A 27619-nucleotide genomic window follows, 5' to 3' on the forward strand; every position below is an offset into this window, starting at 1 on the left:
TGATCTTTAGTGACAGAGTGCGAACATCACCACAAGCACTCCAAATAAGAATATTATGCCTAAAGTGTAAGACAGAAATTATTTGGTTATACCATAATTTATTACAGCCATATGTGAAAACATTACACATTGTGAATACCATTTTGGTTAAAACTTATGTGCATAGGTATGATGAGATAACCTCCAACCTGCCGACACTTTGACCCAGAGTTATTTCATATTGTTTGTTGGAATAATAAGGGACCACGGGTTGACAAAAAAGGGTAATAAGCAAAGAGGGAATAGTCTGAAACCTTAAAAAATATCTCCACAAGAACCAGTAAATTTAAATTATTAATCTTTTATGTACTGAAGAGACAAGGAATGGATAATGATACTTCAGTATATATTAGTATTTAACACAATAAAAAAATCTCTTAACTCACTGTTGTGTGAGAAGCCAGTAGAAAGTTGGTACCCTATAGCTACAATAAGCACACATAAGCAATCTACCTGTTCAAATGCTATAATTTGGAATACAGATGTAATGAGCATTACTGTGACTCACAAGCTTAGCAAAGGAAGTAACAACATGTAGAAAATGTCCCACCTGGGAAACTATGATTGTGGCACAAGTTATGCTCAGTACAAATAAAAGCCCAGGTAACATAATTAGAACATCAAACCTACTATAAACCAATCACAAAAATTCTGTATGTTGCTACTGATTGGACAGCAAAATGTATATAATTGGTAAATCCATTCAATCTATTTTGTACTATAGCATGAAAATCTGCAGAGCAATGGTCCTCATCAAATTTGAGGTTATTCCATAAAAGGAAGAAATATATGTTTTAAATATATACAGACTGATGAACATTACTCCAAATGCAAAACATAAAAACAATATGTATGTAGGCTAAGAGTGGCATAACGGTTAAAATAATATAAGTAAAAAATAATAATCTGAATCATCTTCTTTAAATTTCTCTCTCATGGAAAAATTTACAGTCAAAGCAACATGTCCAGCATGTTAGAGCATTCATAGACTTTTGGCAAATCTGTCTAGTTATGCAGAAATTATATTTTAGTCAAGTAAGGCTAGTTTCCCACTAGCGTTAAAATGATCCGACAGGCTGATCTGGCAAGCAGCGTTTCTTGTCCAGCCGAATCCCCACGCTAATGCCGGAAAAGGTAGTATCTGGCTAGGCTGTTCCTCTACCGGATAATTTTAGTGCTAGTGTGAAACTAACCTAAGCAAGTACGCCCACAAATGTCTAACAAGGGGCCAACTGCTGGCTCCATCCTTGTCTGGTGGTTGCTATGTGTTTTTTTTTTCTTTTGAATATTTTTTTTACAGTTGCCTTTGTTATGGCATGTATTAATGTACATTATTGCATTTAGAAGCCACTAAGTCCATTCTGTAAGGCAATTATAAGAAGCCTTAGTGATACCTTTAGTGTTCTTAACAATCTTCCTACCTAAAATGCCTTAATAATAGTTATAATATAAATCTAAAGCAATATACTTATAAAATAAAACATTAAAGGATATTTTAAGTATTAAATTCTAAAAAGTTTGGTATTCAAACCATATCTGGGTTTTCTGTTTGTTAGAGTTCTTTTTTTTCTCAAAGTTTCCCGTAAAACCACTAATGTTTGGTGGCCATTATATTATTTTCCTTAAAAGTTCGACCCAAGCTGATCCTGAAATACCAATAATACTTTCAATACTTTTAGTATTTTATAATCCAACTGAGTCTACATGTTGGTCCATTAATAAGTTGCAGGGATATAATAGGTAAGTACTAACTGAATCAAGTCAGTTTAGGGAATGGAAACTTTATGATTCTTATGGTCTTCACTCCCCATGTGTCTATGCCTTATTTTATTTGCCTAACATTGGTTACATTATTCATCTCCAACATCTACAGTGGTGACAAATTATATCAACAGATGGAGTCTTCTCTAACATGCTACAGAAAGAAAAAAAAATGCCATCTGGAGTAAAGAATCATCAGTTGTACAATACCCCAAATCCACAATCAAAATTACACATATACCCACAACTGACTTAAGAATGTACATGGTAGATTGGTACAGTAAGAAAGTAACTGAACAGATTAAGAGATGATATGCACATAGACATATACTAAATAATTTTCTGTTGCCTGTTTATAGTCAACATGCAGAAAAGATATTTTGTTGACTCTGTCCATGTTACTGCAGGTGACTGTGAACAAGGATTAGCCTATGCAGATCTGTTTTAATAAAGCGGTTTTCTGGGTTCAGAGCTGTACCCGGATGTATTCACATTTTCACCCAGGCAGCCCCTCTGACATGAGCATTGCAGCATTTCATGCAGGGCAAGGGCTACTTTGTTTATGTTTTTATACTGCTAGGCGGAGGCTTCCGCCAACAGTGTATTCGGTGACATCACCGGCTCTGATGGCCGGGCTTTAGCGCTGCTCTAGTTGTTTTACAGGCTAGTGCAGCGCTAAAGCCGGCCCATTAGTGCCGGTGACGTCACTGAATACACTGTTGGGCGGAAGCCTCTGACTAGCAGTCCCTATGGATAGCCCGGTACATCACTGGATCTCCTAAAAATGCCTTTGCCCTGCGCGATTCAGTGCAATGCAAAGTAGAGATGCTCATATTAGGGGTGCTGCCTGGGTGAAAATGTGGGTATGTTCAGGTTCAGCTCTGAACCTGGACAACCCCTTTAATGGTTAAAAAGGAAGCAAAGATACTGCATGTATGTTTACAGGTTACCAGGGAAGGTCTTTTTGGCTTCCTTGATATGCCTTCTTCCCCAGAATGGCTACAGCATTAGTAAATATCAAAATGTTTTTATGTCATTATTTGACTGGTAGCTTTATACTGCACCATTCTTGTGAACTAGTTTAAAGTCTATTAGTGTCTAGTTATATGTAAGCCTAGACCATTACTGTAATGTGACCAAGACCCTGAGTTTACTAGGCCTTAAAAAAAAGACATATATTTGCATGGCACATCTATAGCACATCTATCCCAGCCATGAACGGTGACTTGATTTGATCTATCTACGTATCTTTCAGATGTTACTTTGTTTAGGTCAGTTAAGGGAATTGTGTCACTATGAAAATCTGAAAAATCAGTATACAGAGAGGTGTTATCTAGTTTAATGCAAATATGATCCAAATGAGCATGTTTCATGATGTTCTTTGCTAATCTGCTGTGTTTAGTAAATTGGTCCAGAAGAATTAATCTCCGGGACCACATCTATTTACTAGAAAGCAATATTTTTTCACATTAAGCATGTCCGGGACAAGACAGGCAATCGTGTATCCTTATAAATGCATGCATTAAAAAATAAGCAGAGACATAGTCGCCACAGTCCCACACGATCAGGCCACTGAAGAAAGTAGATGTATAATTCTTTTGTGAAATCTATTTGTAAGATGAGTTCAATTTTCTCTGCAGACCTTAATGCAACTAACCAACATAATACTACTATAGAAATTTAATTGTGTTTACCAAACCGCCAAGAATGAAGAAGACCATAAAGAGACGGCCAAGGGTCGTTTTTGCATAAACATCTCCATATCCCACAGTAGACATGGTCACCATTAGTAGGTAAACACACTCCCAATATGAGATGCTCTGTGAGTTTCGAAAGTCATCCCATGGGTCTCCAGAGTTCTCCACCTATACAGAAAACTCTAATTAGTACATCAACCTAAATAAGTAAAAAACAAGGCTGTGTATCTAATCCTATCAAATATGATACTGTCTGTTGAGCTGTGTATGTATATATACAGTACAGACCAAAAGTTTGGACACACCTTCTTTATTTTCATGACTATGAAAATTGTAGATTCACACTGAAGGCATCAAAACTATGAATTAACACATGTGGAATTATATACATAACAAACAAGTGTGAAACAACTGAAAATATGTCATATTCTAGGTTCTTCAAAGTAGCCACCTTTTGCTTTGATTACTGCTTTGCACACTCTTGGCATTCTCTTGATGAGCCACAAGAGGTAGTCCCCTGAAATGGTTTTCACTTCACAGGTGTGCCCTGTCAGGTTTAATAAGTGGGATTTCTTGCCTTATAAATGGGGTTGGGACCATCAGTTGCATTGAGGAGAAGTCAGGTGGATACACAGCTGATAGTCCTACTGAATAGACTGTTAGAATTTGTATTATGGCAAGAAAAAAGCAGCTAAGTAAAGAAAAACGAGTGGCCATCATTACTTTAAGAAATGAAGGTCAGTCAGTCAGCCGAAAAATTGGGAAAACTTTGAAAGTAAGGGCTATTTGACCATGAAGGAGAGTGATGGGGTGCTGCGCCAGATGACCTGGCCTCCACAGTCACCGGACCTGAACCCAATCGAGATGGTTTGGGGTGAGCTGGACTGCAGAGTGAAGGCAAAAGGGCCAACAAGTGCTAAGCATCTCTGGGAACTCCTTCAAGACTGTTGGAAGACCATTTCAGGGGACTACCTCTTGAAGCTCATCAAGAGAATGCCAAGAGTGTGCAAAGCAGTAATCAAAGCAAAAGGTGGCTACTTAGAAGAACCTAGAATATGACATATTTTCAGTTGTTTGACACTTGTTTGTTATGTATATAATTCCACATGTGTTAATTCATAGTTTTGATGCCTTTATAGTCATGAAAATAAAGAAAACTCTTTGAATGAGAAGGTGTGTCCAAACTTTTGGTCTGTACTGTATATATATATATTGTAGGAAGGTGCAAGGATCCGTCGTAGTCAAAGTGATGGGTGGGTGACTACTCCCCACGTTCCAGGCTGGGTCTTGACTGGCCTATAAAAATCCCAGCCAGCAGTGTCAGCTAGGAGTGATTACCTCTCTCTGACAGAGGAGCTCTGAAAAACGCTGGTTTGGGAACTCAGCCCTGTGCTGGGCTGAAAAGCTGAGACTGTGTGTTGGGAGAGGAGGACATCTAAAGTCTGCATTTTAACTGCTGGAGGCAGAACCGCCGACAAGGTGACATTGTTTTGTTATGCACAAACTTTCTACTTGGTGTGAACAAACACCAACCTTGCAAAGAGTGTTTTTGTTTGACCTTATGTGGGAATAAACATGGACATTTGAATTACGAACTTGTAGTTTGCCTCTGTACTGCACCCGCTTATCCAAACTACCAGAGCGAATCCCCACAATTGGTGGAGAATGTGGGCATTGCAGTGAGGCTGGCGTGAAGGCCGAAATATTATTGTTTTTCCGAGCACAGTTGTATGTCTTATATCAAACCAACGAAATTACAACCCGTGTGCCTCGACAAAATGGAAGCTGTCATAAACGCCCTCGTGGAAGCTAACCTGCAATAGCGGGAGGCCAATAAGCAACAGAAGTAAACAAATCAGCTGCTGTTACAACATGTGATGGCTTAACAAGCAGCAGGAGCATCCCAGAGCGTCCACGATGCCTGGAAAACGGTCCGTGCGGCGATCCCCAAATGACCCCCGCAGACGACGTCGAGACCTATTTGGCGATCTTCAAGAAGGTAGCCGTGAGAGAGACGCTACCCTGGGAGCAATGGGCTGAGGTCGTCGCTCCGTTCCTGGCTTCTGGACCCCAGCAGGTGTATTTTGACTTACCGGATGATCAAGCGGCTGATTACCCGACAGTAAAGGGTGAGATCCTGGCGAGACTGGGGGTGAATGTATTAGTCCGGGCCCTGCGGGTGCATCAGTGGGAGTTTAACCCATCTGAGCCCACGAGGCCCCAGTATTATACCCTATTTCACCCACTGCTATGTTGGACCATCTGTTGGCTGATGTGTTCTGGAGGGCTTTGTCTTACCCCATCCAGCACTGGATCGGCCAGGTGTTTCCTGGTAATGCCCTTGAGATGGTTAACCTGGTGGAACGCTATGAGGCTACCAGGGATTTAAAAAGGGGTTTGTTTGGGAGGGGTGCAGCCAAACCCAAGCAATCTCCATCCCAGACCCAGAGACTTGTGCCAACCAAGCCCGCCCGAGGTGTACCCCCCCGTAGATCCGGCTCCGATACTATGCTGTCAGGAGCCTGGCCATGTAAGGGCCGACTGTCTCCAACGGGGCGAACCCATGGAGATTAACTATGGATACCGCAACTCATTGTACGCCAGGAAGCTGTGTGCATCAGGTATTCCAGACTATAGACAATAACCACCTGTGCCAGGTATAAGTGGGAGACACTCTGGCAGTGGCTTTGTTGGACTCAGGGAGTCTGGTGTCCCTGGTAAGAGCTACCCTGGTGAGGCCCGACGAGTATACTGGCAGAAGATTCTGGGTTGTGTGCATACATGGAGATTTAAAGGACTATCCCACCGCCCTGGTGTCTCTATCCACGGGAGGCGGCAAGTGGACCCACGAGGTGGCCGTTGCCACCATTTTACCTTATGAACTAATAATAGGGAGAGACTTTATGGGCTTCCCGGCTCTGTGGCCAGCTGTGAGAGTTGTTGATGCCGCTGGGTCAGGGGTAACTTCAGCAGAGTGGCCTGGCTCAGGCGGGAGGCCGGAACCCTGAAAACCCGAAGCCAAAGTGCCAGCAGTAGGGGTGACCGCCACTTCGGTGGAAGAGGGGGAGACAACCCCACTCAGTGTGTTGGTAGGAGACGTTGAGGACTTGCCACCGGGTCCTGAATTGGCAGACCTTAATGTTTCCGGTGAAAATTTCAGAAACGCACAACACCGGGACTCAACCTTATCCTGGGCCTGGGAGAATGTGGTAATAATTGATGGTGAACCACAAAAACTTGGGGCCGAGTCGATGTTTCCCCGTTTTATCGTTGACCAGGAAATGCTGTATTGGGTAAACCAACTACGAGGTGATCATATTGGACAGCTGGTGGTGCCCAAGGCGTATCACAAGCTCGTATTGGAGCTTGCCCACCAACATGTTCTTGGGGGTCACTTGGGGTGGCAGAAAATGCAGGACCGGATACTACAGCTGTTTTACTGGCCCAGTGTCTTCAGAGAGGTAGAAGAGTTTTGTAAGTCTTGCCCAACCTGCCAGATAAATAGCCCCCAGCCACATTTTCGGAGCCCCCTGGTGCCCCTCCCGATTATCGAGGTCCCGTTCGAGCAAAATCGCTATGGATCTCATAGGCCCAGTACCGAAGTCAGCTAGAGGGCACCAACACATCTTGGTCGTCCTCGACTACGCCACTTGGTACCCGAAGGCGGTGACACTGCGACATACATCAGCCAAACTCATAGCTAAGGAGTTAATGGAGATGTTTTCCCGAGTGGGACTATCTAAAGAGGTTCTGACTGACCAAGGGACCCCTTTTATTTTCAAGGTCATGAGGGAACTCTGTAAGTTGCTCCACATAAAACAGCTTTGGACGTCTGTGTATCATCCGCAAACGGATGGCCTGGTAGAGAGATTTAATCAAACATAAAAAAACATGTTAAAAAGAGTGGCTTCTAAGGATGGGAGGGACTGGGACCTTCTTCTGCCCTATCTCATGTTCGCAGTGCGAGAGGTGCCCTCGCCCTTCGAACTGCTATACGGCAGACATCCTTGCGGTCTGTTGGACAAAGCCAAAGAAGCATGGGAACCACAACCCACACCGCACAAAAGTGTTATTGAGTACATCACCCAGATGCAAGGACGGATGGAGACAGTGTTGCCTCAGTTCAGGTAGCATATGGAGTCAGCGCACCCAGCCCAGAGTAGGGTCTATAATCGGCAGGCTTTAACCCAGGAACTTTAACCCGGGTTTTGGTACGGGTACCAACCGTAGACAGTAAGTTCCTAGCTAGGTGGCAGGGGCCCTACAAGGTACTCGAGAAAGTGGGAGAGGTAAATTACAAGTTACACTAGCCGGGGTGGCGAAAGCCGGCGCACGTGTACCATGTGAATTTACTAAAACCATGGAAAGATAGGGAGTCCTCTATTGAAGACAGCCCGCGGCCAGGTTTTGTAGGAGAAAATGTTCAGGCTCCTCGGTCTAATCCAAGAGAAGTAGTTGCCACAGTAAAAATTGCTGACAGCCTCTCCTCTAAACAGGTTCAGGAAACCAGGGAGTTCATTAGTTGGAACACGGATGTGTTCTCAGACCTCCCTGGACGCACTTACATAATCCAGCATGACATTGTCACTGAGCCTCAGGCAAAAGTCTGGTTAAAACCATACCGGGTACCCGAGGCTTGGCGACAAGCCATCGCAGAGGAAGTGCAGCTAATGCTGAAACTAGACTTCATTGAGGTTGGACTGACCGCTAACCCAAAGAAATGTGCAATGGAGTTAGAGGAAACTAAGTACCTGGGGTACGTCATTGGACGTGGAGTTATCAAAACCCAAGTGAATAAAATAGAGGCGATTTGAAATTGGCCCCGACCTGTCACCACAATGCAAGTAAAGTCTTCCTGGGAATGGTGGGCTATTATATGAGGTTCATTTTGCCACTTTAGCTCTTGAAGGGACAGAAGTCTGTGATGGTCCGCTGGAATGACAGGGCAGAAGAGGCTTTTTCTGTGTTGAAGTCGGTTCTGTGCGGGTCACCGGTTTTGGTGACGCCCGACTTCAAGAGGGAGTTTGTGGTACAGACCGATGCCTCTAAATTAGGCCTCGGAGCTGTACTCTCTCAGAAAATAAATGGGGAGGAACATTCCGTTGTTTTCCTGAGCCGTAAACTCACCCCAGCCAAGACCAGGTACAGTATAGTGGAGAGTGAGTGCCTGGCCATCAAGTGGGTACTCGAGTCTCTCCGCTATTATCTGTTGGGGAGAAAGCTCCGTCTGGTGACTGACCACGCCCCTCTCAAGTGGATGAGCCAGGCCAAAGAGAAGAATGCTCAGGTCACCAGATAGTTCTTGTCATTACAGAACTTCAAGTTCTCAGTGGAACACAGAGCAGGCCGCTTACAGGGAAACACTGATACCCTGTCCTGGGTACACTGTCCGGCAAGTGTTCACCCCCTCAGGGTAGAACAAAGGGGGGAGGTATGTAGGAAGGCGCAAGGGTGCGTCGTGGATGGAAGGTATGTGTCACCGAGGTTCCTGGCCTCGGTGAAGTAAGAGCAGGTATTTTCAGGTGTCAGCGGCAGCTAATGCTTATTGACACTTTGTTATTTTAGTATGGCTGTATAGCTGATTCGGGACGGCTCTTACTGGGAGTAGTCAAAGTGATGGGTGACTACTCCCTGCGTTCCAGGCCGGGTCTTGACTGGCCTATAAAAAACCCAGCCAGCATTGTCAGCTGGGAGTGATTACCTCTCTCTGACAGAGGAGCTCTGGCAATCGCTGGTGTGGGAACTGAGCCCTGTGCTGGGCTGAAAAGCTGAGACCTGTGTGTTGTGAGAGCAGGCCACCTAAAGTCTGCATTTTGACTGCTGGAGGCAGAACCGCCGACGAGGTGACATTGTTTTGTTATGCACGAACTTTCTACTTGGTGTGAACAAACACCAACCTTGCAAAGAGTGTTTTTGTACCTTATGTGTAAATAAACACGGACATTTGAATTACGAACTTGTACTTTGCCTCTGTACTGCACCCGCTTATCCCAACTACCAGAGCGAATCCCCACAAGAGATATATATATATATATATTGTGGGGTTTTGCTCTGGTAGACAGGCTAGCGGACGCAGTATAGAGGCAATCACAAAGTCTTTAACTTAAACAGTTCAGTGTTTATTTACACAAAAAAACAAAAATGACTGTTCACAGTCTTAGTGTTTGTTCACACCATGCAATGTCCATAGAAGCAAATCTTCAACTGGTTTAGCAGTTTTCCACCCGCAGTCCACAGCAGGCTCTAGGCGCCTGTTTCCCGACATGCGGCTCTCAGCACGACACAAATTCACAGGTCCCAAAACACAGAGTATCTCCAGCTTCTCTGTCCGATGGAGGCTAAACCACACCCAGCTGAGATTGCTGGCTGTTTTTTTGTTATATAGGCCAAAAAGACCCGGCCTGGAGCGTGGGGAAAAGCCACCTACCCAGAACATTGGCTACTCCCAGTTAGAGCCAGCCCGGATCAGCTTTACAGCCATACTAACAAAAACTAGCTGCCGCTGACACTTAAAACTACCGGCTCTTACCGAACAGAGGCCAGGAATCTCGGTGACACATACCTTCCATCAATGACGGCCCCTTGCGCCTTCCTACATACCTCCCTCCTTTGTTAAACCCTGAGGGGGTGAACAACCGCCAGACAGTGTACCCGGGACAGGGCATCTGCGTTTCCCTGTAACCTGCCTATGTTCCACGGAAAACTTGAAGCGGAGAGACTCAAGTGCCCACTTGATGGCCAGGCACTCTCTCTACACTATACTGTACCTGGTCTCGGCTGGGGTAAGCTTCCGGCTCAGGGAAACAACAGTATATTCCTCCCCATTGATGTCCTGACAGAGTACAGCTCCAAGGGCTACTTCAGAGGCATCGGTCTGAACCACAAACTCCCTCTTAAAGTCAGGCGTCACCAATACCGGGGACCCACACAGGGCAGACTTCAAAGCGGAGAAAGCCTTTTCCGCCTGCTCATTCTAGTGAACCGTCACTGACTTGCATCCCTTCAAAAGGCCTGTCAATGGTGCGGCAACTGTAGCAAAATTGGTGACAATCCTCATATAGTACCCCACCATACCCAGGAACGATTTTACTTGTCAAGTACTCACAGGTCAGGCCAATTCCTAATTGCCTCAATTTTGTTTACCTGAGGTTTGATAGTTCCGCGCCCAATTACATACCCCAGGTACTTGGTCTCTTCTAACCCTATCGTGCACTTTTTTGGGTTAGCGGTTAAACCAGCCTTCCTAAGGGAGTCCACTATAGCCTGTAATTTTGGTAGGTGACTTTCCCCATTCAGTGCTGTGGATAACGATATTGTCCAGGTACACCGAAGCGTACCGACAATGTGTACGGAGTACAATGTCCATTAGCCTTTAAAACGTGACGGGAGCGCCATGTAGACCAAAGGGTAATACCTTGTACTGATACAGCCCCTCTGGCGTGATGAAAGCCATTTTTTCCTTGGCAGCCTCCGTCAAGGGTACCTGCCAGTACCTTTTGGTGACGTAAAACACAGAAAAATACCAGGTTTGGTCCAACTTCTCAATAAGCTCATCCACTCAGGGCATGGGATATGCGTCAAACTTGGACACCTCATTCAGTTTGCGGAAGTCGTTACAGAACCGCAATGTTCCGTCCGGTTTGGGTGTTAAGACTATCGGACTGGCCCATTCACTTTTTGACTACTCGATGACACCTAGCTGGAGCATTAGCTGCACTTCCTCCGCAATGGCTTGTTGCCGAGCCTCGGGTACCCGGTTTGGTTTTAACCAGACTTTTGCCTGAGGCTCAGTGATAATGTCATGTCGGACTATGGAAGTGCGTCCAGGGAGGTCCGAGAACACATCCGTGTTCCGACTAATGAACTCCCCGGCTTCCTGAGCCTGTTTAGAGAAGAGGCTGTCAGCCGAAACCACTTCCCCTAGGAACCCTGGTCGTGGGCTGTCTTCCGTAAAGGTTTCCCTATCTTTCCAGGGTTTGAGCAGATTCACATGGTACACCTGCTCCAGTTTTCACCTCCCTGGATGGTGTGCTTTGCAATCTACCTCTCCAATTTTTTTAAGCACCTCATAGGGCCCCTGCCACTTAGCTAGGAACTTACTGTCTACGGTTGGTACCAGAACCAATACCCGATCAAAGGTCCGGACCCGAGCCTGCCGATTATATATCCTACTCTGGGCTCGCTGCACTGCCTCCATATGCTCCCTAAACAGAGGTAAAACTGTTTCCATCTGTCCTTGCATCTGGGTGACGTACTCAAAAACACTTCTGTGCGGTGTGGGTTGTTGTTCCCACGCCTCTTTGGCCACGTCCAACAGACCGCGAGGGTATCTGCCGTATAGCAGTTCGAAGAGCGAGAACCCAGTAGAGGCTTGGGGCACCTCTCGCACTGCGAACATGAGATAGGGCAGAGGAAGGTCCCAGTCCCTCCCATCCTGAGAGACCACTCTTTTTAGCACTTTTTTTTATGTTTGATTAAGCCTCTCTACCAAGCCATCCGTTTGCGGATGATACACGGACGTCCGTAGCTGTTTTATGTGGAGCAACTTATAGAGTCCACTCATGACCTTGGACATAAATGGGATCCCTTGGTCAGTCAGAACTTCCTTAGGCAGACCCACTCGAGAAAACATCTCCATGAACTCCTTAGCTATGAGTTTGGCTGATGTATGACACAGTGGCACTGCCTCCAGGTAGCGAGTGGCGAAGTCTAGGACAACCAAGATGTGTTGGTGTCCTCTAGCAGACTTCGGTACCGGGCCTACGAGATCCATAGCGATTCGCTCGAACGGACCTCGATAATCGGGAGGCGTACCAAGGGACTACGGAAATGTGGCTGGGGGCTCGTTATCTGGCAGGTCGGGCAAGACTTACAATATTAATCTACCTCTCTGAACACACTGGGCCTGTAAAACCGCTGTAGTATCTGGTCCTGCGTTTTTTGCATTTCCAGATGACCCCCGAGAACATGCTGGTGGGCTAACTCTAACACGAGTTTGCGATAAGCCTGGGGCACCACCAACTATTTAATGGATTCGCCTCGCAGCTGGTTTACTCGATACAACATCGCTTGATGAACCACAAAACGGGGAAACACTGACTCTGTCCCTGGTTGTTGTGGTTCCCTATTTATTATAAATAAATTTTCCCAGGCTCGGGATAGGGTTGGGTACCGATTTTGTGCAGACATTGAGGTCGGCTAGCTCCGGACCTGGTGGCAAGTCCTCCCTGTCTCCCACTATCACACTTAGCGGGGTTGTCTCCCCCTCTTCCACCGAAGTGGCGGTCACCCCTACCACTGGCCCTTCGGAACTCAGGTTCCAAGGGTTCTGGTCTCCCCCCTGAGCCGGGCCACTCTGCTAGGGTCACATCTGTCTCACGGGTATCGGTAACTTTCGTGTCCGGCCATAGGGGTAGTCTCTCCCAATTATTAGTTCATACGGTAATTTTGTGGCGACGGCCACCTCATGATTCCACTTGCTAGCCACCATTGATATAGAGACCAGGGCAGTGGGATAGTGCTTTAAGTCCCCATGAATACACACAATGCCGACCTTTCGGCTAGTATACTCGAAGGGCCTCACCAGAGCAGCTCTTACCAGAGACACCAGGCTCCCTGAATCCAGCAGTGCCACAGCAAAAGTGTCCCCCACTTCCACCTGGCACAGGTGGCTTTTGTCTAGCGTCTCGGAGGTACCTGTGGCACACAGCTTCCTGGCATACAATGAGTGTCGGTAGCCATAGTTGGTATCCATGGGTTCACCCCAATGGGGACAGTTGGCCCTTATGTGTCCAGGGTTGTGACACCGCCAGCAAACCACCAGGGCTAGGTCTGCAGGGGATACGTCCCAGGCGGGTTTGGCTGGCACCGGCCCCCGGGTCTGGGGTGGAGATTTCCGGGGTTTGATTGGCCCCTCCCAAAAGAACCACCCTGTAGATTTCTGGTGGACTCGTAGCGCTCCACCAGGTCGACCATCTCTAAGGCATTACCAGGAGACACCTGGCCTATCCAGTGCTGGAGAGGGTATGGCAAAGCCCTCCAAAACACATCCGTCAACAGACAGTCCAGCATAGTAGTGGGAGTCAATATGTCAGGCTGCAGCCACTTCTGCAACCGGTGTGGCAGGTCATAATATTGTGGTCTGGCGGGTTCAGCCAAGTTAAATTCCCACTGGTGCACCCGCTGAGCCCGGACCAATACATTAACCCCCAGTCTCGCCGGGATCTCACCTTTTAAGGCTGGGTAGTCGGCCGCTTGATCATCGAGATCAAAAAACACTTGCTGGGGTCCAGACGCCAAGAACAGAGTGATGACCTCAGCCCACTGGTCTCGGGGTAGTTTCTCCCTCACGGCCACCTTTTCGAACATAACCAGATAGGTCTCGACGTCATCCGAGGGGGACATCTTAGGGATCGCCGCACGGTCAGCTTTCCGGGCATCGTGGACGTTCTGGGACGCTCCGGCCGCTTGCAACACCATTACATGTTGTAATAGCAGCTGGTTAGTTTCCTGCTGCTGCTTGTTAGCCTCCCACTGCTGCAAGTTAGTCTCCACGAGGGCTTTCACGACCGCCTCCATTTTATCCGGGGACACGGGTCGTAACCTTGCTGGCTTAATATAGCACTTGTGCCCAGAAAAACACTTTTTGGCTTTCAGGCCTGCCTCACTGCGTTTGCTTGCATCCCTCACCAATTGTGGGGTTTTGCTCTGGTATACAGGCTAGCGGACGCAGTATTGAGGCAATCACAAAGTCTTTAACTTAAACAGTTCGGTGTTTATTCACACATAAGGAAAAACAAAAATGACCATTCACAGTCTTAGTGTTTGTTGACACCATACAATGTCCATAGAACAAAATCTTCACCTGGTTTAGCAGTTTTCCACCCGCAGTCCACAGCAGGCTTTAGGCCCCTGTTTCCGGCCATGCGGCTCTCAGCCCTTTAGCACAGCACAACTTCACAGGTCTCAAAACAAAGAGATTCCTCAGCTTCTCTGTCAGATGGAGGATAAACCACACCCATCTGAGATTGATGGCTGTTTTTTTTTATATAGGCCAAAAAGACCCGGCCTGGAGCGTGGGGAGCGGCCACTCACCCAGCACTTTGGCTACTCCCAGTAAGAGCCGGCCCGGATCGGCTTTACAGCCATACTAACAAAAAACAGTGTCAGTCAGCACTAGCTGCTGCTGACACTTAAAACTACCAGCTCTTACCTCACCGCTTGTGCCTTCCTACAATATACAGTATATATACATATACACTTTTTTTTTAACACATTTTTTAAATTAATGCTAACCTGATCTAGCCCTGTCCTAAATCTGTCTCTAAACGAACACACATGATAAACTTTTGTAGTGGGGATGACACCGGGGAAGCTCTCACTGCTCTGGCGAACATCTGTAAAAAAAATTACGCTGTCTTTTTTTTGGGGGGGGGGGGGGGCGGGGGGGCTGGACAGTGTGATCTCGGAAGTTAACACGGTATCACCCTTTTAAAAAAAATCTAATTACATTAGGCATGCCGGAAACTTCCTGTTTGCATGCCTGGCGGTGACTCTTTACAGGGAGTTGGCGACTATAATGGGACGCGTGCAATATTATTTCTTTATTTATAAATATAAAAATACATTGCTTTAATTAATTATATTTATAAATTGGTTTATTCTGGTGCCAGCATTTGAAAACTTTATTTAATAAAGATACTTAGTTTGGTGACAGGGTCTCTTTAAAGAAGCATTCACAACTCTTTGTCCCTCTTTAACAATAAAAAAGATATGTAAGATCATAAAAGGTCCAGGTTCGAGAAACTTACTAAATGAATGAAGCCAGCAGCCGTCAGCCATGTACTTATAAAAATGGAGCAAAGGTTTACCAGCTTAATGGAATTACTGAAAAAAAAAGGAAAGAATAGATGTATCAAACATAATAGTTATGTTCCACTCATGTTATCTGTATAGTGCAAAATATTAATCTAGTGTATGAAATGTATCATTTACCATTTTGCCTCACTTTTCTGCAGCTATGTGTGCCACATGTGTGATATACCTTAATATGGAATGGAATGTAGGATTTCCAAACCATCAAGATATCCATCTACTACAAAACGCCTCTGGAATCCATTCTCAGAATCTACATTTACAGCATATCATTTTATATCTTTAAATTCCTAATTTCTAAACTAATTTTTAAAATGCATTTCTACAGATTCTGTACTGAGCTCAGATTAGTATAAAAAATAGTGTGCTTTAAGCTACTGCACAGTCGACATCTGGGGAAAATCCGGATTCATATGGCTTCACACTAAGCCTGCTGTGTTGCTGTAAACAGCCTGGCAATGCCAGACCAGAGGATATGGGGAAAGTCAATGTAGAAGTACAGCCACACAGGAAAGCATGATAATAGCATATTTTACAAAACTCATTTACAGACAGGTGGAGGGCTCAGATACAGCTTTGTAGTGTGACCAGGGCATTCATGCTAAATGTCCATCGATGAGTTGCCAGGCCAGAAACAGTACATTCTTTTCACATGTAAAAATGACACAAATACCCTCACAGAGCTGCTTTTTGGAAGGAAAGTCTTTACTTTTGATCCATATCTGTCATCCATTTTGTAGCTTATAGAGGACCTTTCACCAGTTTTTACTTTATAAAAGCGATACCTTACACTGTAGCCCATGTTTCCTAGATATATTGCTTATTTTTTTTCATGATATGCTCCTCCGTTGCGCCACTGAGACCCTCGTTTTGTTTAGGCGCCCTGTATGCTAATTAATAGCATCGGCACAGTGAGGAGAAGGCCACTTTTCTCAATGGGCGTCTCCTTCTATGTGGCGCTGTCCAATCACAGCGGAACGCGTCACAGCCAGGGAGAAGGTGAGCTGTTTTTTCTCAATGGCTGTGATGCGCTCCGCTGTGATTGGACAGCGCTAGCACATGGGGCCGCTAGCACATCCGTAATACCCAGTCCCCCTGTTCCAATGCTATTAATTAGCATACAGGACGCCTAAACGGAACAAGGGGCACAGCAGTACAACGGAGGAGCATATCATGAAAAAAATAAGCGATTTGACATCTAGGGAACATGGGCTACAGTGTGAGGTATCGCTTTTATAAAGTAAAAACTAGCGAAAGGTCCTCTTTAAATATCACTCTTTTTGAACCGTTAAATAATTTTTTCAATATGTATACTATATTGCTTTGTATCTTTTTCATGACAGTGAATACCTTGATAAGGTCTATACCAGATGATTTTTTGCAGTAAAGTGTAGGTGGCAAGTTATTTAAGCATGAAGACATGTATTAAAAGTGGGTCTTAACAATATAAACCATAAGCATTTCTCTTGACTACTGAAAAGTGGGAAGTATGCTGTTACACAGATCATTTTTTTAGCTTGCATTTTTAGGGGTCCAAAAGTGCATTGAACAGATGTTACATTTTAGCAATAAAAAAAATTAAGAGGCAAAACTAGATACAGGAACTGCACAAAAAACAATAGATTGCACTTACAGGGGTTAGCCACTTTCTGGCTATTGTTAACCAATGTGTACATTACACAACTATATGGCACTTACTAATATAGCCTTTGTCGATGTTGTGTGCCATTTTCTATATTTCATAAGCTATGTCCCCTTGTAGAGCAAGTCTTTTGTGCTGTCTCTATAAAGTGACTGCTGATGGAGGTTCATGTAATGGGATATGTCACTCAGTCTCCTCCATTCAAATACAATGCCCCTGCCATCTGCACTTGCTCAATTAGGAGTTTAGGGCAGGTGCAGTGTATTTATATAGAGAAGGCTAAGGGATGTGCTTGGTCACATGACCCTCCTAAAACAGCACAAAAGATTTGCCTAAAAGGAGATAAGGCTTATAAAATATAGTAAATGGCACAGCACATCAACAAAGGCTATATTACTAAGTGTCATGTTGTGGCCTTGTGCTAAAATTAAAAAAAAGTTTCTGCACTAAATACTCAATAATGACAAAATGAAAACAGTATGTTCGAAATATCTGCTAATTTAAGGAAAAGGAAACCCTAATATATTCAGACCCTTTACTCAGTACTTAGTTAAATCAACTTTGACAGTGACTACAGCCTTCAGTCTTCTTAGGTATGATAGATGGGGATCATTAGACAGACATTTTCAGGTGCCTCCAGGAATGTTCAATTGGGTTCAAGTCAGGGCTCTGGCTGGGCCACTTAAAGGGAACTGTCACCGGGATTTGGGGTATAGAGCTGAGGACATGGGTTGCTAGATGGCCGCTAGCACATCCGCAATACCCAGTCCTCCATAGCTACATATGCAAATTAACCTAAGATGAGTCCTGTCCCTGACTAATCTCAGGTACAGGACTCATCTCAGGTACAGGACTCATCTCAGGTTAATTTGCATATGTATCAAATCCGTTTTTTTTACACAATTAAGGGTCCATTCACACATCCGTGTGTGTTTTGCGGATCCGCAAAACACGGACAGCGGCAATGTGCGTTCCGCATTTTGCGGACCGCACATTGCCGGCACTAAGAGAATATGACTATACTTGTCCGCTATTGTGGACAAGAATAGGACATGTTCTATTTTTTTCAGGGTAGGAATTGCGGACCCAGAAGTGCGGGTCCGCAATTCCGGATCGGGGCCGCACGTCGTGCGGCCCCATAGAAATGTATGGGTCCGCAATTCCGTTCCGCAAAATGCGGAATGGAATTGCGGATGTGTGAATGGAGCCAAAAGCACAGAGAGCTATGGGGACTGGGTGTTGCGGATGTGCTAGCGGCCATCTAGCAACCCATGTCCTCAGCATTATACACAAAATCCCGGTGACCGGTTCCCTTTAAGGACATTCACAGAGTTGTCCCTAAGCCACTCCTATGTTGCCTTGGCTGTGTGTCTAGGGTCATTGTCTTGTTGGAAGGTGAACCTTCGGCTCAGTCTGAGGTCCTGAAAAACATCCCCACAGCATGATGTTGTCACCACCATGCTTCAGTGTTGGGATGGCATCAGGCAGGTGATGAGCAGTGACTGGCTTCCTCCAGATATGACACTTAGAATTGGGGCCAAAAAGTTAAATCTTAATTTATCAAACCAGAGAATATTGTTTACCACAGTTATTTAGGTGCTCGACTACTTTATGTCCATGCAAAATTTTTGTTTTTGCTTTTCTTTTCCATTTCTAAAATGGTGTTGTTTTTTTTAATTATTGGGATTGAGTGCAGATTGATGGGGAAAACTTTCTTTATTTTAGCACAAGGTTGCAACATAACAAAATGTGAAAAAAGTGAAAGGGTCTGCCGATTTTCTGAATGCACTGTACATACATACCAATACAACTTTTCCAGACAGAGGAAAGTGGTCAAATACTAACCACAGATTCCTAGTATCATAACTGGGTGCAATATACCCAAAACATCAAAATATGTTGTAACACATATCTAAATGTGTTGGCTCATAGAACCCTAAATTCATTGGGCCTGATACAGTACATAAAAAACCCTACTGTCAGTGATATTTTCCTCTAAGCTTAGGTTTAATCTAGAAAATAAAATGCTAGCTATAAAGAAATTCCATGAATCCTACAATAACACATTCTGAGTTTGACCGCAAAGAACTAATCTTTATTTACTGAGATAGGATAACAGCTGAAGTATATCTAATTGAGTTTTGTGTCAGGGTAGGACTTAAGCTTCTTGCAGCATTTTCTCTGTTATGAATTGCCAGACGTAGATTTCATGAATGAGATTGCATTGTAATCCTAATGTCTTAGTTATTTCCCACCCACTTCCATCTGTTACCCATGTTACATGCAAAGATGAACACGATGACAAAGTCACACACATGTGGATACATGAGCACAGGTTCATTTAGCAATGACAATGTATAAAGTGTATTCAGTGTCTTCAGACCCTTTCACTGTTTTCACATTTTGTTATGTTGCAACATTGTACTAATATTTAAAAAGCATGCTTTCGCCCGTTAATCTACAGAAGTATTGATTTTAGGACACAATACATTGTATGAAGCATCACATCCCAGAAGTATTGCTTCTAGGACAGAATACAGTGTCTGTTGTGTGAAGCATCACATGCCAGAAGTATTGCTTCTAGGACAGAATACAGTGTCTGTTGTGTGAAGTATCACATCCCAGAAGTATTGCTTCTAGGACAGAATACAGTGTCTGTTGTGTGAAGCATCACATCCCAGAAGTATTGCTTCTAGGACAGAATACAGTGTCTGTTGTGTGAAGCATCACATCCCAGAAGTATTGCTTCTAGGACAGAATACAGTGTCTGTTGTGTGAAGTATCACATCCCAGAAGTATTGCTTCTAGGAGAGAATACAGTGTCTGTTGTGTGAAGCATCACATGCCAGAAGTATTGCTTCTAGGACAGAATACAGTGTATGTTGTGTGAAGCATCACATCCCAGAAGTATTGCTTCTAGGACAGAATACAGTGTCTGTTGTGTGAAGCATCACATGCCAGAAGTATTGCTTCTAGGACAGAATACAGTGTATGTTGTGTGAAGCATCACATGCCAGAAGTATTGCTTCTAGGACAGAATACAGTGCCTGTTGTGTGAAGCATCTCATGCCAGAAGTATTGCTTCTAGGACAGAATACAGTGTCTGTTGTGTGAAGCATCACATCCCAGAAGTATTGCTTCTAGGACAGAATACAGTGTCTGTTGTGTGAAGCATCACATCCCAGAAGTATTGCTTCTAGGACAGAATACAGTGTCTGTTGTCTGAAGCATCACATGCCAGAAGTATTGCTTCTAGGACAGAATACAGTGTATGTTGTGTGAAGCATCACATGCCAGAAGTATTGCTTCTAGGACAGAATACAGTGTCTGTTGTGTGAAGCATCTCATGCCAGAAGTATTGCTTCTAGGACAGAATACAGTGTCTGTTGTGTGAAGCATCACATGCCAGAAGTATTGCTTCTAGCACAGAATACAGTGTCTGTTGTGTGAAGTATCACATGCCAGAAGTATTGCTTCTAGGACAGAATACAGTGTCTGTTGTGTGAAGTATCACATCCCAAAAGTATTGCTTCTAGGACAGAATACAGTGTCTGTTGTGTGAAGCATCTCATGCCAGAAGTATTGCTTCTAGGACAGAATACAGTGTATGTTGTGTGAAGCATCACATCCCAGAAGTATTGCTTCTAGGACAGAATACAGTGTCTGTTGTGTGAAGAATCACATGCCAGAAGTATTGCTTCTAGGACAGAATACAGTGTCTGTTGTGTGAAGCATCACATCCCAGAAGTATTCTTTCTAGGACAGAATACAGTGTCTGTTGTGTGAAGCATCACATCCCAGAAGTATTCTTTCTAGGACAGAATACAGTGTCTGTTGTGTAAAGCATCTCATGCCAGAAGTATTGCTTCTAGGACAGAATACAGTGTATGTTGTGTGAAGCATCACATCCCAGAAGTATTGCTTCTAGGACAGAATACAGTGTCTGTTGTGTGAAGCATCACATCCCAGAAGTATTGCTTCTAGGACAGAAAACAGTGTATGTTTTGTGAAGCATCACATCCCAGAAGTATTGCTTCTAGGACAGAATACAGTGTCTGTTGTGTGAAGCATCACATGCCAGAAGTATTGCTTCTAGGAGAGAATACAGTGTCTGTTGTGTGAAGCATCACATGCCAGAAGTATTGCTTCTAGGACAGAATACAGTGTCTGTTGTGTGAAGCATCACATCCCAGAAGTATTCAATGTATGGCTTGGTGAATGGTGTCTGAACCAAGGGTTTGGCTTTGTGTCTCATGATAGCTCTTGTTGGAATGGAAAAGAACTGTACAAGAAAGATGGTTTGCATCTTTCTCTCAAGGGAACGAATGTCCTCGGTGAACAGTTCCAAGTATTTGCTAAGAAGCATTTAAACTAGGAAAGGGGGGCAAAAGAGTGATAATCCAGCAGTCAGACTGCCCCCCGGAACAATGCCAGAAGAGGCCAGTAGCACAAAGGTTAAGAAATGACAAGCTCAGAGTCTTGTCTACAAATGCTCGCAGTCTAGGGAATAAGATCAATGAGCTAATGACTGGATATATCAATACCAGGGTTCTCTCTATACAGGAAAGACAGAGAAGGCAAGAAGGGGGGAGGGGTGGCCCTGTATGTGAAAGATAGCATAAAATCTAATTTGATACAAGTTAGCGAGAACAATTTAGAGTCAGTTTGGGTTACCTTGCAGCTTGATAATCATAAGGTAACTCGTGTAGGTGTTATATATAGACCACCTACCCAAGTCAAAGAATTAGATGATCTACAAGTTGAGGAAATAGCTAAAATGACATTGAAGGGGGAAGTTATCATTATGGGAGATTTCAATCTTCCAGATGTAAACTGGAAAACCAAAATAGCTAGTTCTGCCAAGAGTACAGATATTCTAAATTCCCTACTGCGATTATCTCTACAGCAAGTAGTGGAGGAGCCAACCCGGAAGGAGGCCATTTTAGATTTAGTATTCACAAATGGGAATTTGGTATCTGATATTACTGTAGGGGAAAGCTTGGGATCTACTGATCACCAGTCAGTGTGGTTTACTATAAGTACAGTGACTGAGTCACACCACACAAAAACAAAAGTTTTAGATTTTAGAAAAACTGACTTTTCTAAAATTAGATTAGTGGTATACGAGTCCCTATCAGACTGGAACAGTTTAATTGGAGTCCAGGAGAAATGGGACTACTTAAAAGTGGCACTATTGAAGGCAACAGAAGATTGCATTAGGCTTGTCAGCAAAAGCAAAAAAAGGAAGAGACCACTGTGGTACTCAGCAGAAGTGGCCAAAATCATTAAAAACAAAAATATAGCATTTAGGAATTATAAAAAAAAAAAAAAAAAACGAGTATGACAGACAAATTTATAAGATTAGGCAGAGAGAGGCCAAACAAGTTATAAGAGCTTCTAAAGCACAGGCAGAAGAGAAATTAGCTCAGTCAGGGAAAAAAGGCGATAAGGCATTCTTCAGATACATAAATGAAAAAAGGAAACTAAAACAAGGAATTACCAAATTAAAAACTAAAGAAGGAAGGTATATGGAAGATGATAAAGAACAAGCTGACTGCCTCAATGAATACTTCTGTTCAGTTTTTACAAAGGAAAATGAAGGAGAAGGACCTCAGTTGGGAAAGAAGACTAATGAATCTTTTGACGCATGTGTCTTTACAGAGGAAGAGGTTCTAAGTCAACTGTCTAAAATTAATACAAATAAGTCACAGGGGCCTGATGGGATACACCCAAAGCTATTAAAAGAGCTAAGCGGTGAACTAGCAAAACCATTAACAGATTTATTTAACCAATCACTGGCAACAGGAGTCGTCCCAGAAGATTGGAAATTAGCAAATGTTGTGCCCATTCACAAGAAAGGTAGTAGGGAGGAATCGGGCAACTATAGGTCAGTAAGCCTGACATCAATAGTGGGGAAATTAATGGAAACCATACTTAAGGAGAGGATTGTGGACCATCTAAAATCCCATGGATTGAAAGATGAAAAACAGCATGGGTTTACTTCAGGGAGATCATGTCAAACTAATCTTATTGATTTTTTTGATTGGGTGACTAAAATAATAGATGGAGGAGGTGCAGTAGACATCGCTTATCTAGACTTTAGTAAGGCTTTTGATACTGTCCCACATAGAAGGCTTATCAATAAAGTGCAGTCATTGGGCTTGGACTCCCATATTGTTGAATGGATTAGGCAGTGGCTGAGGGACAGGCAACAGAGGGTTGTAGTCAATGAAGTATATTCAGACAAAGGTCTTGTTACCAGTGGGGTACCTCAGGGATCTGTTCTGGGACCCATATTGTTTAATATCTTTATCAGCGAAATTGCAGAAGGCCTCAATGGTAAGGTGTGTCCTTTTGCTGATGACACAAAGATTTGTAACAGGGTTGATGTTCCTGGAGGAATACACCAAATGGCAAAGGACTTAGGAAAACTAGAGGAATGGTCAAAAATCTGGCAACTAAAATTTAATGTTGATAAGTGCAAGATAATGCACCTGGGACGTAAAAACCCAAGAGCAGAATATAAAATCAGTGATACAGTCCTAACCTCAGTATCTGAGGAAAGGGATTTAGGGATCATTATTTCAGAAGACTTAAAGGTAGGCAGACAATGTAACAGAGCAGCAGGAAATGCTAGCAGAATGCTTGGGTGTATAGCAAGAGGAATTACCAGTAGAAAGAGAGAGGTGCTCATGCCGCTCTACAGAGCACTAGTGAGACCTCATTTGGAGTATTGTGCTCAGTACTGGAGACCATATCTCCAGAAGGATATTGATACTTTGGAGAGAGTTCAGAGAAGAGCTACTAAACTGGTACATGGATTGCAGGATAAAACTTACCAGGAAAGATTAAAGGACCTTAACATGTATAGCTTGGAAGAAAGACGAGACAGAGGGGATATGATAGAAACTTTTAAATACATAAAGGGAATCAACAAGGTAAAAGAATATTTAAAAGAAGAAAAACTGCTACAAGAGGACATAGTTTTAAATTAGAGGGGCAAAGGTTTAAAAGTAATATCAGGAAGTATTACTTTACTGAGAGAGTAGTGGATGCATGGAATAGCCTTCCTGCAGAAGTGGCAGCTGCAAATACAGTGGAGGAGTTTAAGCATGCATGGGATAGGCATAAGGCCATCCTTCATATAAGATAGGGCCAGGGGCTATCCATTGTATTTAGTATATTGGGCAGACTAGATGGGCCAAATGGTTCTTATCTGCCGACACATTCTATGTTTCTATGTTTCTATGTATCACATGCCAGAAGTATTGCTTCTAGCACAGAATACAGTGTCTGTTGTGTGAAGCATCACATGCCAGAAGTATTGCTTCTAGGACAGAATACAGTGTCTGTTGTGTGAAGCAAATACTTCTGGCATGTGATGCTTCATGCAAGGGAATCAGCAAGATAAAAAGTCTCTGGGTATTTTGGTATTAAGTTGCACAGTATGGCTACACAGCAGCCTATAGGTGCTGTATCAGGATCTGTGTAATAGCAATATGCATATGGAAATTTATATCATAACAAAACAAAGTTCAAGTTTAACCTGTGTTATAAATGACAAATATTGTCTAGAGCTATGTTGACTGGAATTGAAGTCTTACTGGCCCAGAGTGTTAGTAATACATGGGTTTGCGTTCTCACCTTGTTTTTAAAATGTTTAAAAATTGCAAGATTTCGGAAAACTGTATGAGCCTCAGAGCTCGTAGAAACCTCAAGCCTGGAAGAGAGAAGAAAGCATGGTTAACAATATTGTCTGAAGGGTTGCAGAACCAATAACCAAACCCAGGCACGAGGAGACCATTGTGAATTTTCTGGATGATCTGAAACAAGAGAGAAGTGAAGGGGTACCATATAAAAGAATAAAATAGGTCCCTTTCTGCAGCTGTTTTATACCACCATGCACCTAACTGCCTGGGGCAGGAGGACATGGTGCTTGTTTTCCCCATCTCCTTTTCAAGATCCTATGATTCATTTCTCACACTATTGTTTATAGGACATATAAAGAAAAGATCCTGCATAGGCGCCTATCACCACTCAAAGTCAGATCCAACCAGATCGGAACCCCTCTCTCCAGTAGCCCCAGACCTCTACATGATACAAAATGTGGTTGAAGTGTGAGCAATGTAAATTAATAATACTTTCAGATGAACATCCATTTTGCTTTGTATTAATGCTTCACATTGCACAGAGCTATCTGTTAAATTAACTTGTGAACGTCAGCCAGACCATTTTATAATTTAATTCCTCATTAATTCCCTTATTGGATCTTCAGATAAATGCTCCAGACAATGACAGTACAAGGGCACATTTAATCAAAGGTCATTCTGGGTCCAAGCTTCGGATTATCTTCAGGTAAAGAAGATCAGAGTAACATAAACATTTAGTCAGCAGCAGTGTTCCCTTCACAGCATTATTAAGGAAAATATCTATGGTGCAGATTTTCTCTAACACTGGAGTATGACCCTTCCGCTGCTGGTCCTTAGCTTTTATACCTGTTAGGCCTCATGCACACGACCGTTGTGTGCACCCGTGGCCGTTGTTCCGTTTTCCGTGATTTTCTGCGGACCCATTGACTTTCAATTGGTCAGTTGAAAACTCTGAAAATGCACCGTTTGTCATCCGCCTCCGTGATCCGTGTATCCTGTCCATCAAAAAAATATGACCTGTCCTATTTTTTTGACGGACAATGGTTCACAGACCCATTCAAGTTAATGGGTCCGTGAAAAAACACGGATGCACACAAGATTGGCATCCATGTCCATGATCCGTGTCCGTAGGCTACTTTCATACAGACGGATCCGAAGATCCGTCTGCATAAAAGCTTTTTCAGAGTTTTTCGTGAAAACTCAAATCCGACAGTATATTTGAACACAGAGGCGTTCCCATATTGATGGGGACGCTTCTAGTTAGAATATACTAAGAACTGTGTACATGACTTCCCCCTGCTGCCTGGAAGCACCCTCCCTCTATTGTATTAATATCATTGGTGGCACAGTGTGCGGCCCCCCTCCCTCCCTTTATTGTATTATCATTGGTAGCCAGTGTGCGGCCCCCCTCCCTCCCTCTATTGTATTATCATTGGTGGCCAGTGTGCGCCCCCCCCCCGGCCCCCCCTCTATTGTATTAATATCATTGGTGGCCAGTGTGCGGCCTCCCCTCTTCCCCCCCCTAATACTTAGCAATTTTAGAAGCATCATACTTACCTGCTGCGCTGTCTGTGACCGGGCGGGAGCTCCTCCTACTGGTAAGTGACAGATCATTAAGCAATGCGCCGCACAGACCTGTCACTTACCAGTAGGAGGAGCTCCCGACCGGTCACAGACAGCGCAGCAGGTAAGTATGATGCTTCTAATATTGTTCAGTAACCATGGAAACCAGGACTGCAGTAGCATCCTGGTTACCATGGTTACCGATCGGAGCCCCAGCGATTAAACTGGGACTCAGATCGGAACTCTCCGCTGCCACCAATGATCGGAGGGGGGGGGAGGGGAGGCCGCACACTGGCCACCAATGATATTAATACAATAGAGGGGGGGCGGGGGGGCGCACACTGGCTACCAATGATAATACAATAAAGGGAGGGAGGGGGGGCCGCACACTGGCTACCAATGATAATACAATAGAGGGAGGGAGGGGGGGGCCGGGGGGGCGCACACTGGCTACCAATGATAATACAATAGAGGGAGGGAGGGGGGGGGCCGGGGGGGGGGGCGCACACTGGCCCCCAATGATATTCAAACTGGGGAGGGAGGGGGGTCTGCCCCCTGCTGCCTGGCAGCCTCTGATCTCTTACAGGGGGCTATGATGCGCACAATTAACCCTTTCAGGTGCGGCACCTGAGGGGTTAATTGTGTGTATCACAGCCCCTGTAAGAGATCGGGTGCTGCCAGGCAGCAGGGGGCAGTCATGTACACAGTTCGTAGTATATTCTAACTTGAAGCATCTCCATCACCATGGGAACGCCTCTGTGTTAGCATATACTGTCGGATATGAGTTTTTACGATGTAACTCAAATCCGATGGTATATTCTAACATAGAGGCGTTCCCATGGTGATGGGGACGCTTCAAGTTAAAATATACCATCGGATTGGAGAAAACTCCGATCCTATGGTATATTAACTCCTGACTTTACATTAAAAGTCAATGGGGGACGGATCCGTTTGTAATTGCACCATATTGTGTCAACGTCAAACGGATCCATCCACATTGACTTGCATTGTAAATCAGGACGGATCCGTTTGGCTCCTCACGGCCAGGCGGACACCAAAACAACTTTTTTTTCATGTCCGTGGATCCTCCAAAAATCAAGGAAGACCCACGGACGAAAAAACGGTCACGGATCACGGACCAACGGAACCCCGTTTTGCGGACCGTGAAAAAATACTGCCGTGTGCATGAGGCCTTACTCTGGTAATTACATCCTTACAAAGGACCCTTCACCACTCCTGACATGTCTGTTTTAATAGCTTCATGCATTCCCTATGTACTTACAATTCTGGAGCATCCATTCTTATGGCTCTATGTTGTGCCATTCCTTTATTATTTCTACTAGAAGTTATGAATGAATTGCTAGCAGTCTGCAGTAAGTGTACAGAGGGGAGGT

At 44.2% G+C, this 27619-nt stretch overlaps 1 protein-coding gene across 1 annotated transcript in view; it reads right to left on the bottom strand.

The window, feature by feature from the left end:
• The window catches only part of KCNMA1 (potassium calcium-activated channel subfamily M alpha 1), a 736200-nt gene that overhangs the window by 384053 nt on the left and 324528 nt on the right, over window positions 1–27619 (bottom strand). The window contains exons 6-8 of the mRNA XM_040439127.1: window positions 24658–24733; window positions 15308–15383; window positions 3495–3665 (exon numbers count right to left, since the gene is read on the bottom strand). Of these exons, the coding sequence (XP_040295061.1) occupies window positions 3495–3665; window positions 15308–15383; window positions 24658–24733 (323 nt within the window). The remainder of the gene's footprint in view (window positions 1–3494; window positions 3666–15307; window positions 15384–24657; window positions 24734–27619) is intronic.

The sequence above is a fragment of the Bufo bufo genome, chromosome 6, assembly GCF_905171765.1.
Source record: "Bufo bufo chromosome 6, aBufBuf1.1, whole genome shotgun sequence".
In the NCBI taxonomy this organism is placed as follows: Eukaryota; Metazoa; Chordata; class Amphibia; order Anura; family Bufonidae; genus Bufo; species Bufo bufo.